This window comes from Debaryomyces fabryi, assembly GCF_001447935.2.
Source record: "Debaryomyces fabryi strain CBS 789 chromosome Unknown contig00024, whole genome shotgun sequence".
Classification (NCBI taxonomy): Eukaryota; Fungi; Ascomycota; class Pichiomycetes; order Serinales; family Debaryomycetaceae; genus Debaryomyces; species Debaryomyces fabryi.
This window is the reverse complement of record NW_015385450.1, coordinates 57,903-74,669: the sequence shown is the minus strand read 5'-3', so window position 1 is coordinate 74,669 and position 16,767 is coordinate 57,903. Positions and strand designations below refer to the sequence as shown.

The window sequence follows — 16,767 nt, the reverse complement described above, 5'->3', positions numbered from 1 at the left end:
GTCTTTACGAAAATGAATTCGAAAAGGAAGGATTTGAACACAGAAATATATCGTTTCATTCATCAGGCCAGTTAAAGGATGATGAAGATGATTCAAATGATACAACTTTGCTTAAAACTGCTGAAGTTTAATCTAGAACGTTTTAAGCTATTATCGTTTCATGTTAGCATGCCGTAAATCAATATTCACGCAGAATATATTTCTAATAAATAGGGTTTAACTACTAAATGTTACGTACAATGATAATAATACGTTGGTGCTAAAACAACTCTAATGAAATGTATATAATAAATTAATTTATAGATTATCAATCTTATCAAACATCTCGATGATAGTGTAATAATGCCCTATAACTCCCAAAACAACACAAATATGCCAGATATTATGACTTGAAAAACAGTAATCAACCCACCAAAGCGAAAAAAAATCCTTATTATATGGGGTCTTGACCGGTTCAGGAGGGAAATGCTTGTCAATAATATCTCTATACTTGTTTTCTTCTTCCTCAACAAGATCTTTTTCATTATCAATATATTCAAGATCATCCTTCTCACGATAGTTATGTTGTTCAGCTTGCTGTTTTATGTCATTTTCAATTTGCTCTAATTCTTCATTACCACTGTTTTCAGGGTTTCCTTTCAAAACATCACTTGAATTGTGCGAATGACTACAGGTCTCATCTTCGATAATCACCACATCGTATCTCCATCTCTCTGGGAATAAGCTTCCATAAAAAATAACCCCAATTGCGTACCATATAAGACTCTTGTAAACCATTGGGAAAAAGAATTTCATTGATGACATAAAGCCTTCATAAAATATCTGACATAAAATTGTAGTAAAGCCTAAAAACGCCAATCCAACATAAAATCCAATTCTCAATGATCTACATTCTGGTTTGTCAAAATACGGCGACCAGTTAAATGTAAATCCTGTTAACCCACAAATTGACGAGAATATCATGTAAATTCGAAGTAAAGATGGGTAACGGTATAGTGAACAATATTCAGCAGATATAATTGACGCAGTAATTAATACTGTTATGCCAGTATAATCAACGCAAGCACAATTTGATTTTATAGTTATGTTAGCAAACGAAGTATATGTATGAAAGATAACTGAACAGCCAAGACAACCTATAGCTGCTACTAAAAATGTGTACATCGCAGCATTATCTTCAAAGCTATTTCTCTTGAATGTTTCGGTTCCCGGATAATGCCAGAACGAAATATATAACAACAATAAAAACCCAAGTAGATGCGTCCAAATGTTCATGCTTTCATTGTGATTCAATTTGAATATTGATTTTAACGTAGTCCAATGTTTCATAGAGTATCGATAACCATGGATAATGTAGCGGTTCTCTCTCCAATGTAATGGCAATTCATAATAGTGCAAGTATTTATTTTCAGCCGCCTTTAATGCCCTATTAAAGTTGTAAAAGCCAAGGTGTTTGAAAGTTGGCGCCTTATAATCAGCTGTACCTTGAAAGGTACGTTCTTGTATCAAGTTATCGACTTGTAATAATTTTTCATCAAAATACTGTATGGTAGTAATTATCTTCACAGACAACATTTCCTTACTGTTGGAACCTATCTTTTCAGTATCTATCGGCGTCGTACAAGAATTAAATAAGTAATTATATTGGTCATCTAAGGTATTGTATAGGTTTTCCAAATTTGTAAATGACGATTTTAATACCGAGTTCTTAATGAATCTAAGTCTTTGATAGATCATGTTTAAGTTGTTCACAGAAAACGACTTTATTGAACTCAAGCTAGCATTACTATTTCTTCTTGATTTATCACACTCCTCGGGTACACTTAGTCCCTCATTTATCTCACCCTTGCTTACTTTGAAATATTGCTCAAAGCTATCTAACCTTGATTCAATAGACGACAAAAATTTATCTAGCTTCTCAATCAAGAGCTCCTCAGTCGTCTTTTCACTTGGTTCAGGGCTAGGTTTATCAAACCTATTCCTTAGTAATGTAGTTGTCGTATCACTACTAGACATGGTTGATATCAGTTTAAAATCAAGTTGATAACGAGAGAAGAATCTAAAAATCACTACCTTTCTTTCTTCGGATCCATATAGGGGAACAGTTATAGTATTTCTTTTGAGTATTTCAAATGATTACATAATAATTTAACAAAGGTTTTATTCTTTACTTTTCATAAGACTCCACTAATAGAGAAAGCAACTACAAATTAAAAAGTAATTAAATAGGTTTATTATGCAAGCATTAATTAATTAATTTGGAACAAAAATATTCACAGAAATAAAAATTTATAAATTTCATAAGTATTCAAACTTAATCGATGTCAGCTATGTGATGCTTCAATCTCTCTATATTCTCGAAATCGAATAAAGCCTTCCTCAAGGGCTTTTTCATTTTAAATGTTGAGGTTAATTTATTGTATTCTTGTTTCGATCGTTTATCGTCGTTTAGTGCTGTATTATCTCTGCCAAGATGGTCAAATAAATACTTTCTTTCTCGCGCATGTATGTCAGTGTATTTCTTGGTTAAGTAGTATTCAACCAAAATAATGTCATCTTCCAATAATTTTAATACTTGAGCATCTGTCATTTTGGAGATCCTTTGTAATAATTTGTCCTTGTCTATGTTTCCTTCGTTGTTACGGATTTCACTTTCATCGAAAACAGCTGCAACTTGCTCTTTTCTCAACCATAAGTTGAGTTTATGAACAAAGTACCAGTCATTAAATTCGTAAGACGACAAACCTTTTGCATACTCAAAAATTAATCTATCAGTAATCGTCAGTGGAATGTAGACAGGGACACCACCCATCATGGAGTATTTCAAAGGCGACAATTGCTCTAATTTATAGAAATGCTTACGACGGTCGTTATAGATTTCTACTTGGTCATCGTGGAATCCCTTATCAATACTAACCAAGTCGTTATTAACATACTCCTCAGGTGTATTAGCTGCTGATTTACTCAAACCGGTAATATCAATATAAATACCAGAATCAACATCAACAAATCTTGCATCAATATGATTTGATTGCTTTGAGATGCCTCTATTGTGAATGTAGGTACCGACATCTATCAAATATTTACCATAACCTTCATTAGGGTCTTCAAGAACTAAAGTCTGGTTGTAGTCTTTGGCTAATCTCGCTAATTCCATCATTGGCATTTGTATATCAATATCAACATCGAAGGGAAACATCAAGCCATCCCAATACCAAGAAAGCAAAGGACCATGCATAATCCAGGTTACGATACCCTTTTCTTCGGCAAATCTATTCCAATTTCTTAATAACCTGTCTAAAATGATATTCGTACGTATAATTAATTCAGATTTAGACCATCCATTTCTCTTATAGTTTAATGCACCATTGAAGAATCTCCAATCATAATGCCATCCCCATTCATGATCACGATTCTTGTCATCGTCTATTCTAATAGTGGCCATCTTGAAGTAAGTTGGTTCATTATCATCGCCATATTTTGAACATTCCTTCAAACCTTCATAGTACAATCTTTCTTGTCTACTAATTTCTGCCAATGGAATTTCATTCTTTTGTTCGTAAAATTCAATCTGCAGTGAAATCATGGCTGGAGGATAATGAAACATTTCCTTGGTCAATACCATTTCTCTTGAAGCTTTTGGATTCTTTTGTCTTCTCAAAATTTGGTACATATTATGTTTATCTTCTTCCTCTGGTAAGTACTTAGGTGTCACCTTATCTAACAATTCCATCAATTCCTTCGTATGGTCAAATTTAACCACTGTATCATCCTCGACTTTTTCAGGGTCTATATTATTACTTCTCAAATACTTCGTAACCATGTCTGATGTTGCTAACCTCAGATTATCAGATTGGTCAACCATAAATTCGAATGTACCACCATTCTTATCCCCATTCAACATAATAACTCTATTAGGCTTTGGCAAATGCGTCAAAGCATACGACTTTGACTCTAACACTCTGATGTCGTTGTAAGGACGATCATCGTGACTCGAATGGCCATGAATAAGGAATCCCGGTAATTGTTCTTTGTGTTTGAAGCCTAATTCCTTTACCTGTTCGTCAGTCAATTTTTCATTCTCCAAACAAAAGTATGACGTATCAGGATTATTATTGGTACGATCCTTAATATATTGACAAGTAATTCGCTCTTCCATTGGCTTGTCTAATTCGTCATTTAATAGTCTCAAATCCATCCAATCGGCCCAACTGAACGGCAATTTGATAGGATTCACTGTCTTGAAGTCAATCTTACCATACGAATCAGTAGCAGCCTTGTCACTTTGACTCAAAGCCTGCTGTTTGATTTCGTTGAGGTATACAGATAACGTAAACCTAGGGTCGTAGAATAACTCGTTTTTGTTCCTCCACGATGTATCATCATCGAATGTCGATAAAAATGGCTTAATAGTCACATCTATCTCTGTCTCTGTTAATCCAGTCTGTGCTAACCAGAATCTATTTTTATCTTTTTCAATTTGGGCAAATTTTTTGTTAATCTTTCTCTGCAATGACATACCATTGCCTCCTTCAGCAAGGTTATTTATTGGCTGTTGTGGTTGTGTAGAGTCATCGTTTGATGTATAAGATGAATAAAATTTGCTAATATCTTCAATCTTGTATTCCGTAAAATGATATATGGAAAAATATGTTACGTGTATTAAAACTATTGCTGCAATCAAGCATTTTGCCCACTTGACAGTTGTCTTCGAAGTGATTATTCTGGGCAATGAATATTTTACCATCGTATACTACCTTTCGAATTAAGCTAATACTATAGATGGCTTGATTATTCAATTTCACTAAGCAAGATCTTAGCGGTTAAATCAAATCAACTTAGCCCCAATATGATTAAAATTTTCCGGGAGGGAAAAAAAAAAAGGAACAAGATAATAGTCACGTGATAGATAGAATCTGTCACACGGGCTCTTGCTGCATTTGTCGGATATACTTACAGAAAAGGAAGGAATAAGAAATCGTTTAATCATATATATGTATACGTTCTATATGTATTATGGCCACTAGTGTGTATTTTTCAATAGACCATCTAACTGTGTACGTAGTAAAACGTCAAATTTATCTAGTTCACTTGTGCCGAAAGCATCTAGCTCTTTTTCTAGTTTACTCAACTTCATCTGGAGATCCCTATCAAGTGCACTATCTGTATTAGCCTCAGTCTCCTTATGCAATAAGTTGAAATCATCTATATCTTCGTCATTGATACCGAGGTCACCGCCAGTGATCTCGGGTAACATGCCTTCGTTTAGGTAGTTCCATTGGTCATCTAATGCGTCCTGGGTACCGACAATTTCGTCGGACTGGGCCTTTTTATTTAAATACTGCTTGAGTATCGATCTCTTCTGGAGAGTTTTGGTGATTCGTTGGTTAAGCTGTTGCAATAATAGGCTCTGGTCGACGTCTGGTGGCATGGCTGATTTGAGGTCGATCGTTACCTTTGGAGAATCTGTGAACTTAATTCTCAACATGTAAAGGAATTTTTCAATCCACTTGATTATGTTCAAGAAAAGCTTTTCATCGTCCTTCACGTACAAATTGTGAATGAACCCCCACAATGCGTTTTCGTGTCTGTCAAATACTGCTCTTGATCTTTCAAATATCTCAAACGGACTCATGTAGTACATATCTTCTTCACTCAATTGGGTCAATTCGCTTAGTAAATCATCCATGAACCTTTGAAAGTCCTTAAAGACGAGGTGAATATCGCATTTGGCAAATACTCGCATTAAGGGCTGATAGAAGATTGTCAAGAATTTCTTGATTAATCGTGTTAATTCCGGTTCTTGCCACAACTGTTTCATAAGGTCTTTATCCTTCTTTCTAAGCAAAATTAACCAATATTGCTTTAAATTGAAATATAATTCTGATTCTGATAATTTTTCCTTGTCTTTAATCTCTTCGTAAGACTGGTACGATTTCGCAATATCAGTGAAAGTACTTTTATCTTGGGCATTCAAAACAGGCTCAAGGCGGTCTGTTGATAAAAGGGTTAGCAACAAATCCTCCCCTGAGTTTCTGGAGTCTTCTTTTATGCTTTCCACTACGGATTCATCTGCTATATTGACATAATTTTCAATTCTCTGTAAAAATGCTTCATATTTCATATTGCTGGATAACTTTTCGTCTTTTAAAGTTTTCAATTCTTTCTTGAAATCGTTTAAATCTTCGTCTAAAAGCATTATAAACATCAAAGACAATAAATTTCTTGCTTTCGTCGATTTAGATGCATCTGCTAATTCTTTTGAGCCCGAAAATCCAAACAGAGGCAATGAGAAAGACGGAAAATTTGCCAATAATAAATCAATTATTCTTGACACCATCTTCATTGGATTCGTAAACTTTAATATGCCGTACACTATATTATATGGAAATAATGCATGAAACTTTCTACATTTCAGCAACCATTCGCTTGAATTATCAACACTCAAGAAAACTTGGTATAATGTTGCAGCAACCTCAAGCTTCGACCATTCCACGAAAGTTTTTAACAAGGGTGACAAATTTTCCACCTTGGGAGATTTTCCAATTTCTTCAAATATCTCTGTAAGTGCTTCCGGGTTCATTATCAATTTTTTCTTGAATTCATCAAAATTTTTTCCTAATTCTATGATCGCAGTAGCGGTTTGTTTCTGAAATTCAAGCTGGGTTTCGGCTTTAGCCTTTTCATGCTCTAATCTATTTTCGTAATCATGCAATTCAGTAGGGGGTAATTTTGCATACTGCAAATGTGGATTGAACACGAAATGATAAAAGATATCGGAATGAATAATTTCATTATGTTTAATAAGGTTGTTTAGATATCCTCTAAGCGCCAATCTAAGTCTTTCTCTTGCCAAACTTTGGGGTTCAGGAGTGACAGAACCCAGCGCCAGAGATGATGCAGTTTTAAAAGACAGGTCATCCTGCGTGCTATCCTCATTAGTATCAAACGAACTGTTACGAGATAAAAGCGACAGCTCCAGCTCTGGCTTCCTTGATATTCCATCGTCGCGCTTTAATTTTTCGGGTAGTTTTGGGACATCAGTAGACATCAACCCAGGATACTTCTTCTTAAGGTCATGTTCGAGTTTTTTAAATTCATGGTAAGGTCTCGGTATAAAATACGAAGTGTAGTGGTAAGTTCCTTCTTTATCCGCTTCCCTTTTGGTATATTGAATGACAAATTCGTAGTTATGTCTCACGGTATTATTAGAATATGGCGACAACCTCGAAACTTCCTTAAATATATTCCATCTCGAAGCGCCAGCAGAATCTGATCCGGACCCATTCTGGTTATTGATGCGCTTGACTGCAACTATATTCAAATTTAAATCGTTGGTAAACTTCATCTTTTCATATTCATCCAACCCCCCAAAGTCTTCTAACGATGCACCAATTTCGAGAGAACTTGGCTTCTTTCGTATTTTATCTAACGCTCCAGTCTCTGAGGGCTTTAAATGCTCATTATGTAAATAATCCAAGTCCTTCTCTGTAATAAGCATAGAATTATAAAACAAGAGTAAACTTGACAACATCTTCTTATTTATTTGTCTCCTTTTGGTGGTATTATCCTGTCTCTCTTGCGAATCAGAAATATTCTTCAGATTAAAACTTTCAAGGAATTCTTGTACCGTATCTTGCCAAAACGATAATTGGTCCTCAGCCTTATTGGTAGCAATAAAAGGAAATGTAGCGATAAAATTGTCGAAAAAAAATCTTAGCAACGGGAATTGATATTCTTCCGTCTGTTCTGGTGTAGACTTAAAAGGTGGTCCAAACAATTGGCAGCAATTCGGTTGTGATAGCAAATGGAGTTCCTGGGTCAACCGGTTTTCCAATAAATACTTCTTTAAGAAGTGCTCCTGAGTTGGATTCAAATCACTGAGAATATCATTGTTCATTTCAGTGGTCATATCAGGATTAGTACTAGCCATTTTTCATTTATTCCGATATAAATTCTTATTGTATAGACCCTACAACTAATACAAATAATCTGCGGTACAATCCCTGCTTGCAGGTTGATAAAATCCGAGACATCGCGACATTTTTTTTTTGGTGATGGACTCTAAATTTTTTTTTTTTTTCAGATGGCCTCTTCTTTATCATATTAAATTTTTTTATAAATTGTTTTTCATTCGACAGAAGGAACAATTTGATATATAAACAAACATTTATATTCACAATGGGTACTCAGAAGAAAGAAAAGTCTAGAAGGGTGAGACAAAATGATGTGAGAGATGGTAACCTTCGTGTTAAAGGTGAAAATTTCTACAGAGATAGTAAGAAGGTTAAACATTTGCAAATGTATAAGACAGGTAGAGCTGTTCGTAACGCTAAGGGAGAAATAATACAGGCTGCTGCTTTACAAAGTACTGACTTACCTACAGCACGTGTGGATCCAAATAGAAAATGGTTTGGTAACACCCGTGTTATAGCACAGGATGCTTTGAGTCACTTTAGAGAAGCTATGGGTGATAAGAAAAACGATTCATACCAGGTTTTGTTGAGAAGAAATAAATTGCCTATGTCATTACTTGATGAAAAAGATCAAACTGAATCTCCTACTCTGAAAATTTTAGAGACCGAGTCGTACGAACAAGTTTTTGGTCCAAAGCAACAGCGTAAGAAGCCAAGATACTTAGCAGCATCTAATTTAGAAGAATTAGCACAGTTGACGGAAGCAGATTCTAAAACCTTCGAAGAAAAGCAAGAGTTAGATTCTACGTTAGGCTTGATGGGTGGCTCGATTTTGGATAAGGATGACTTCACTCAAGAGGCTAAAGAAGCCATTTTCCACAAAGGTCAATCCAAAAGAATCTGGAACGAGTTATATAAGGTTATTGACTCCTCTGATGTGGTTATCCATGTGTTGGACGCTAGGGATCCATTAGGAACCCGATGCGAATCAGTTGAAAAGTATATCAGGGAAGAATGTGCTCATAAGCATTTGGTTTATGTTTTAAACAAGTGTGACTTGGTACCAACTTGGGTTGCAGTACGTATAAGCTTTTTTTATCATTTATTATGATGTGTGGATTTTTTTCTTTTTTTTTTTTTATTTTTTTTTACACCAAAGCCTTTTGTCAGGGTGATAATTCTATTGATAATTTTATCAATAATATCCAGAATATTGCCTGTTACGTCTTTGGAATAATAATACTACCCGCCCATGAGTCCAATTCTTGTTTCAAGAATTGGTTCTGGAATCGTTTTGATTCCAGTTTCGCTCATACTTAGTTGATAGTTTTTATCGACGCCTTAGGGTAGTATCGGGATCTTCTTGAGTTGAAACTATTCTAGTTAGAGCTTTGCTTTGACTTTTGGTGAATTTTTTCGTAGTATAGAAACCGACATTTGTTCTTAACCTCTTATATTGAGCCCTTTTTTCCACACACATTATGAATGAAAATTTATAATCACAAACTTCAAATACTAACATTAATTTAGGCTGCATGGGTGAAGCATTTATCTAAGTCATACCCAACTTTGGCATTCCATGCTTCCATTACCAATTCTTTTGGTAAGGGATCATTAATTCAATTATTGCGTCAGTTCTCGTCATTGCATTCAGATCGTAAACAAATTTCGGTTGGTTTTATTGGATATCCAAATACCGGAAAATCATCGATTATCAACACGTTACGTAGAAAGAAGGTTTGTACCGTCGCACCAATACCCGGTGAAACAAAAGTCTGGCAATATATTACTTTGATGAAGAAGATATTTTTAATCGATTGTCCTGGTATTGTTCCTCCCTCTCTGAAAGATAGTGAATCTGATATCTTATTTAGAGGTGTTGTCAGAGTTGAGCATGTTTCGAATCCTGAGCAATATATTCCAGATATGTTGAGTAAGTGTGAACGTAAGCACTTAGAGAGGACTTATGAAATTAAGGGATGGGCTGATTTTGAAGAAAATCCGGAATTGTTAGAAACTGCTAGTACTCAATTCATAGAATTAATCGCAAGAAAACATGGTAGATTATTAAAGGGTGGTGAACCTGACGAGAGTGGTGTTTCCAAGCAGGTGTTAAATGATTTCAACAGAGGTAAGATTCCATGGTTTGTCCCTCCTCCAAAGGACGAAGAAGAAAAGAGCGGTGAAGATAAAAAAGCATCTTATAAGAGAAAAAGAGCTGAAAGAGAGGAGAAGAAAGAAGCTAATGCCAAGAAGCATAAAGTTGAAGCAACCGCAGCTGATAGTGGTGAATGGGAAGGAATTAAAGATTAACGTGTAAACATTTTATAGAACATAATATGTACAATAGGGTTTTAATTTAATTTAGTTCGATAGTGTATGTTTCATCTAGATATATATAATAACGTTAAGAAACACAAGAAATGAAAATAATACAAGAAATTTATTAATTCTACTGAATATAAATGTATCATTAGAGTGGTCTTCCGAAGTGAACCACACCACTCTTAGCTGAATTACCTGGTGTAGAGGGAGTCGTATTCGAAACCGACCCGTTTTGTTGTACGTCACTCGACGAGCTTCCATAGACACTTCCAAGTCCCCAAATTACACCTTTAAACTTCTCCAAAATGCTATTGTCATATCCCGCTTGTCTCAACAATTCCTTGAAACATTCCATGGATAAATAAGCATGCAAGGTAGATGTCATTTGTTGGTGCTGTTGGCCAGGGAAATGTGAGTTTGAAGATGCAAAGTATTGACGAATTATAGGAGAAATTGGTAATAAATGTAATTCTTCCGCCAAGTATTCGATGGATGGCTTATTATTAGATATCATATTCTTGGAACTGTCACTATTGGAGCCACCAGTTGGAATTTCCACAGAATTACTTGGTCCGCTATTAATAGAGTTTCCGTTCGATTTGGTATTATTTGAATTACTATTGTTATTCGAGAAAGTATTCACTAATTGATTTCCAATTAACTTCAAATCATAAAAGTTTGGAAAGTATTTGGAACACCACCAATAGAAATCTTTTTCATCGAGTGGAAGGTTGTCATTAATTAATAAACTAATAAGAAATCCCAAGTCGTAACCTGCGTGATAACTTATCCAATTAATAGATGTATCCAACAATAACCCACACTCCGTAATTAATTCAGCAAATGCAAAGTGTGGTATACCCTGGGTCATATGTAATTGAAAATTAATCTGAGAAGTTTGAGATAGCATCGCTAAATGCTCTTCATTGTACATTTCCTTCGTTAAATCATATAAGAAGTTAAATTGCCAAATTATCGAGGAACGAATTTCATTATTCTTGTTAACCTTAGTAACACATAAAGACAATTGAATCAAGTTTAACAAATCGGAGTTTGATCTCAATGTTTGGAAATGATAATCAGAAGACGACTTAAACGTTCCAACTGGTCTTGCCACGATTCCCGGAATTTCTTGATGAATGGCAATGTACACAGCAGACCCTTTATCATTAATAAACGAACGCAATGCATGAAATTCATGTTCCAAGTTATGCGACCATACTTCTTTAATTATTGGAACCTGCTGTTGTTGGACAGGATGATTGTGTTGACCTTGAAGCTGTTGTTGGAATAATTGTTGTTGATGCTGTTGTAATTGCTGCTGTAATTGAAGCTGCAACGCAGTGTTCACTGTTTGATTAGAGGAAGCACCAGCACCAGCATTTACAGCGCCACCAGATTGATTTGACGCATTTATGGCCGACAACAATGGATTTGTGGAGACTTGACTAGCATTAGGTGTACCTAGCTGCTGTTGCGGTTGTTGTTGTAAGTGATGATTTAGTAATTGCTGTCTTTGCTGTTGCAACTGCTGTTGCTGTTGTAATTGTAATTGAGATATTTGTGGTGATTGAACTCCAGCGTTCATAGGTTGCTGTGACTGCTGTTGTTGCTGTAAATATTGAAGATGTGGATTGATATTCATTTTTGGTTCTATACTGCTTATTACCGAGTGATATATTTATATCTCTATTTTCTGAAATTATTCTTTCGGAATTGACGTTAAGTGAGATTGAATTTATCTCCAATTCAAAATACTACTCTAGGGCTATTTCACAATATAATACACGGTTAACAGCTAAATTGATTTACTTTACTTTTTTTAATTATTTGAAGGATAAGAAGAACGTTGGAAAAAAACTGAGCTCAGTGGCAGTTTTGTGTAATTTCTACATTTAGTCGATTCTACTACATAGATGTAGATTCTATTATTACAATTTAACTATATAGACTTATAGCTGCTCTCTGAAATTAGTCGTGTTGCCTAACCTTGGACCATCCCTAGGAGCTCCAGAATTATTTTGCAAGAAATTGTGATCACCAATTCTTCTTGGTTTGATTAAATGTTGTAACAAAAATGCAATACCCAATACTAAGCATATGACTGCAACGATAATATAAATCACACCCAAACTCATATTACGGCCGCCAAATACAGAATTTGTAGTTATAACCATGGTTTTGGTGCCACCGAATATAGATACTGGATAATTCATTTCAATTGAAATTTCATAGGTACCAGATGTCATTGTTTCAGTCTCATTCTTTCCATATAATTTATAGAAGGTTGCTAATCCAGCAGTTCTCATCCAATTTTGAAGATGTTCCCAGGTAGCTAAATCTGGTAAATTATCTTTTGTGTAGCCATCTGGATACATTTTATACCAATTTGGAGGTGGTACGATATCTTCTGGGTCGTACTTTGTCTTCTTGTATTTACTATTACGGTCCGATGACCAGGAAATATCCTCATCTGATAACTTGTATGTCTCATTGTTGCTTCCGCTTTTGGCATTTAAAAGCACAGGACTCGAAAACGTATCGTTGAAATAGGAGTTTGAAATTAATCCACATGGATAAACAATCTTATCATCTATGAATCTTAACGGCTTACAACCGTCTGATAAATCACCTTTGGTAACAGCAATTCCTTTTAATTGCTCTAAGTCGTAGGATTCCACGTATTTACGATGATTTTGATAAAAATTGGTCAACTTGTAATATAAGTAGATAGGTGGTTTTATATCCTTAGGCAACTCAAAGCGAATGTGACAAGTTTGCTTCAAATCATCAAATTCATCAGTAGAATTAACTACCTTCCATTGGAACTCGGGATTATTGTTCTTCTTCTTGAAGTGATGGGAAGTATACTTTCCTGGAACTGACTTGAAATCATCAGAATGTAGCGATCCGCAATGACTATAATCAAGAGACAACACCTCGACGTTATACACAGTGTTAATAATCGCAATACCTAATGGTGCAAATATAACTGCTAGTATTATTAAGAAGGGAATAACTGATTTTGGAGTAAGCAATGGTTGCCAGGCTTTAAGTCTTTGTTGTCTAAATGCAGTATTTGGCGGTTTACGGGACTTATGTATGTTGGATACATTGTTATCATTGAGATCATCATTATCATCATCTGAATCAGAAGTCCTTCGGTTACGCAAGAAATTCATTACTGTAAAATCAGTCGATCTATAGCTTTCTGTCTATCAAATATAAGCGTCTTAATTAGATCATTTTAATCTTAAGGCTGTGAATTGTGAGTACAGTTATGAAGTCGTGTAAATGTACCAATATGAAAAATTCCTATTCTATAAGGTTGGATATAATTCTATATACTAACTATATGCTTTAAAATTAATAATCAATACTTAAATGACTAATATGGGCTAGTCCAAGTTCCTTGAACTTGATCTATTCTTCTTACCGTTTTGCTTTTTATCATTCCTTCCCCTCTTTTCATTACCAGTGCTAGTATTCCCTTTATCCTTTGGATTTTTTACATTAGTCTTACTACCAGTATGGGTCTTAGATTCTCTAACTTCTAACTGAATAACATAGCCATCGACCTCTGTTTCTTTGGCTTCGAGTGCCTTTTTCTGTGCCTCACCGTCTACGAAGTCACACAATGCGATATTGACAAATACTCTGAAAAACTTGATCTCACCAAACTTCTTAGTCAAGTGATTTTTCAACTTATCTTCATCGATATCTTTAACACCACGGATGTAGATAGGAAACCAATCCTCCTTCTTATATTTACCATTTGAGGTTGGCTGTGGTTGTTGAGGTTGGGCTGGAAGTTGAGTTTGTTGGGTATGAGCCATAGGTGGAGTCTTTTTAACCGCAAGGGTAGCCGAGGTTTTAGCTGGAGACAAAACTGAAGGCTTTGCAGATGGTGGAGGTTGCTGAGCGGCTAATGCAGCCCACGATATAGGACGAGAATTAGAAGAATGAGATGACTCCTCGTTGGTTGATTCTGATTTTTGTTCAGTTTCTGAGTCAGTTTTGGATTCATGATGTGATTCGGTAGTGTTGGACTGTGGTTTTTGTTCTGCCTTTTGTTCTGGTTTTGCCTCTGTCTTTTGTTCCGGCTTTGACTCTGGTTTTGATTCTGGTTTTGATTCTGGCTTTAATTCCGGTTTTGGTTCTGGTTTTGATTCTGGTTTTGGTTCTGGTTTTGATTCCGGTTTTGATTCTGTCTTTTGTTCCGTTTTTTGTTCTACCTTACGTTCTACCTTATGTTCAGCCTTTGCTTCGGAAATAACTTCGGACTTTAATTCGGTTTGTGATTTCTGCTTTTGTTCTGGTGCAATCGTGATATTAGTATCCGCTTTCTTAATCTCTTTTGGTTCTTTCTTTGCTTCTTCTAATTTATCTTTTTCTTGTTTGGATTCTCCATTGGAAGTAGGGACAGCAGATTTTGGCTCTTGAGGCTTAACCACTTTTGTTGTGTCGCCCTTTGATTCTATAGGAGTCTGCCTTTCTTTTGATACTTCTTTTGATTCAACAATTACTTCTTCCGTAGTAACTGCAGGCTTCTTGTATTCTTCATAGTCAACAAATCTCAAATTATCATTGGCAAGATCAAATGTGTTCTCATTCTTACCTGGGCATAAGAGGAAGGTTTGGGTAAACTGCCAAAATGGTGAATTATTCTTTGACCACTCCCCAAATACAACAATTAAAATCTTATCCTGCAAACAAACTTGTATGTCTGCACTAGTAACTACGATTCTGTTCTTCCCTTCCTTTAACGCCGTATCGTTCTGAAAGCGCTTTTTGATAGCTTCAATACCACTAGCCTTATGTAAGATTCTTGAAGCGTTGTCCTGGCTTGGAAAACTAGCATGAGAAGCAACTCCATTAGAGTGGTATAATTTGTAAATACTTTCAATACTCTTATTGTAGAAATCGTAGTACGACTCGATGAAATACCATCCAATTGAGGCTGCACGGTCAGAAGTTAAAGCCTGTCCTTGGTTTGAAAGCTGTGGGGTACTTGGTGTTGCCGGCGAAGTAGTCATGGTGTTGACGTGGCTAATCGCTTTAATGAAATACAAATATGATAACCTGATGTGTTGCCGTTGATATTCATTACAGGCTTGAAAAATTAGGTGCTCAATTTTTTCCACTCGGTGTTAACACGACTACTATCAAAGATGATCAACTATACATAGTAGTATATCAAGTATTTGTATTAAGTATTTTATACACATATATAGTATTCACTTCGCATAAATGTACGATGCTTATTGACATTCTCTTAATAATTCTTCTAAGATCTTATTTTCTAAGTCACTTTTGTTACCAACTCCGTTGAAACTTTTAATTCCCATCCTTCTTAAAACTTCAATGGTCTTGTCTCTTGGGAAACCCATGTTTTCAAACTGTGTGACAATCTCGTCATCGATTCCATACAAAGCCGAATCGCTCAAATCACCCTTACCACCTTTTTCGCCGTCCGAAGCATAAATCTTAGTCCAGTAAGCAGCCGTTTCTTCAAACCCCTTCTTGTTGGTTAAGTAATGCTTGGCAACTTCAGCATCCTGGGGATCGTTAGGTTCTGGCGATTGCAACAACGATTGTAACGAAATTAACGAACTTTTCAATGTCAAAATCGGCGTCCATGCGTCCTTCAAAATATCCAAACAAATTGCACCGGTGACTGAAGAAATATTAGGATGATATATCTTTGTGGAAAACTTCATTTGTGGAGGCTTGAAGGGATATTCATTTGGAATGTTGATATCGACTTGGAATAATCCTCCTTCGTATGGGGTACCAGGTGGCCCTCTAAAGTAACCGTTCAAATGTGTCAAATCAGTTTCGTTAACCAACAGCAAAGAGACACCAGATTGTGTATCTTGGCCACATTCTTCTAACTCCTTAGCAATTCTTTTAACACGGGACATAATAGTAAGTTATATTATTGTATTACCAATGTTTTCTTACTTGCTCAGATACTCAAATACTCGAATTTAGTCCACTTGATTTTGTGGATATCGCATTTTTTCCGTCTAACTCCAAACTATCACGGAACCACTAATATATATATGAAGTTGCAGCCACATGTACTTGATCATAGAATGTATTGCTTGCTAATTATATTGCTTGTAAGTTTTTTCTGTAATTAATTAGGTTTTGTAGTTTTGTAATCTCTGAAATCACTACATTCTTGTTCATTGGTTTAACATGCACTGTTAACCATTCTCTGGCGCTTGTTACATTTGACGATCTGTAATTAAACATTATCATCACTACAATTGAGAGAGAAGTATAGCAAATTTGGATCCTCCTAAGTTGAGTATCTGATAAATACCCAATATAGCAGCTTAAATAGATCACAAGAGCTACTACTATATAATATAATAATATTGTATTTTAATGCTACAATTCAAATAATCAACATGAGATAATGATGCCAACTTACTAGTTGCCTAAAACCCTTATTAGTTTATTTGTTCCCAATAATGTTACAACTTTTTAGCAACTTAAATATTTAGTCACTGAGAAT

At 35.4% G+C, this 16,767-nt stretch overlaps 8 protein-coding genes across 8 annotated transcripts; 1 reads left to right on the top strand and 7 right to left on the bottom strand.

The window, feature by feature from the left end:
* Positions 1–297: 297 nt before the first annotated feature.
* On the bottom strand, positions 298–2,016 carry AC631_01673 (uncharacterized protein; the record flags this gene model as incomplete). Its single annotated transcript, XM_015610503.1, has 1 exon — positions 298–2,016. One exon carries the CDS (start codon positions 2,014–2,016, stop codon positions 298–300), a length of 1,719 nt encoding a protein of 572 aa, XP_015468692.1.
* A 298-nt stretch (positions 2,017–2,314) lies between these two features.
* Positions 2,315–4,519, bottom strand: MNN4-4 (Mnn4-4p; the record flags this gene model as incomplete). The annotated part of the gene is made up of 1 exon (XM_015610502.1): positions 2,315–4,519. One exon carries the CDS (start codon positions 4,517–4,519, stop codon positions 2,315–2,317), a length of 2,205 nt encoding a protein of 734 aa, XP_015468691.1.
* Positions 4,520–5,023: 504 nt separating this feature from the next.
* Positions 5,024–7,933, bottom strand: AC631_01671 (uncharacterized protein; the record flags this gene model as incomplete). The annotated part of the gene is made up of 1 exon (XM_015610501.1): positions 5,024–7,933. The coding sequence occupies one exon, from the start codon at positions 7,931–7,933 to the stop codon at positions 5,024–5,026; it is 2,910 nt and encodes a 969-aa protein (XP_015468690.1).
* A 248-nt stretch (positions 7,934–8,181) lies between these two features.
* Positions 8,182–10,229, top strand: NOG2 (putative GTPase; the record flags this gene model as incomplete). Its single annotated transcript, XM_015610500.1, has 2 exons — positions 8,182–8,994; positions 9,447–10,229. The coding sequence occupies 2 exons, from the start codon at positions 8,182–8,184 to the stop codon at positions 10,227–10,229; spliced, it is 1,596 nt and encodes a 531-aa protein (XP_015468689.1).
* A 160-nt stretch (positions 10,230–10,389) lies between these two features.
* Positions 10,390–11,886, bottom strand: POP2 (CCR4-NOT core DEDD family RNase subunit; the record flags this gene model as incomplete). The annotated part of the gene is made up of 1 exon (XM_015610499.1): positions 10,390–11,886. The coding sequence occupies one exon, from the start codon at positions 11,884–11,886 to the stop codon at positions 10,390–10,392; it is 1,497 nt and encodes a 498-aa protein (XP_015468688.1).
* A 307-nt stretch (positions 11,887–12,193) lies between these two features.
* Positions 12,194–13,423, bottom strand: CDC50 (aminophospholipid translocase regulatory protein; the record flags this gene model as incomplete). The annotated part of the gene is made up of 1 exon (XM_015610498.1): positions 12,194–13,423. The coding sequence occupies one exon, from the start codon at positions 13,421–13,423 to the stop codon at positions 12,194–12,196; it is 1,230 nt and encodes a 409-aa protein (XP_015468687.1).
* Positions 13,424–13,639: 216 nt separating this feature from the next.
* Positions 13,640–15,277, bottom strand: AC631_01667 (uncharacterized protein; the record flags this gene model as incomplete). Its single annotated transcript, XM_015610497.1, has 1 exon — positions 13,640–15,277. One exon carries the CDS (start codon positions 15,275–15,277, stop codon positions 13,640–13,642), a length of 1,638 nt encoding a protein of 545 aa, XP_015468686.1.
* A 225-nt stretch (positions 15,278–15,502) lies between these two features.
* AC631_01666 (E2 ubiquitin-conjugating protein) lies at positions 15,503–16,165 on the bottom strand (the record flags this gene model as incomplete). Its single annotated transcript, XM_015610496.1, has 1 exon — positions 15,503–16,165. One exon carries the CDS (start codon positions 16,163–16,165, stop codon positions 15,503–15,505), a length of 663 nt encoding a protein of 220 aa, XP_015468685.1.
* Between the last annotated feature and the right edge of the window lie 602 nt (positions 16,166–16,767).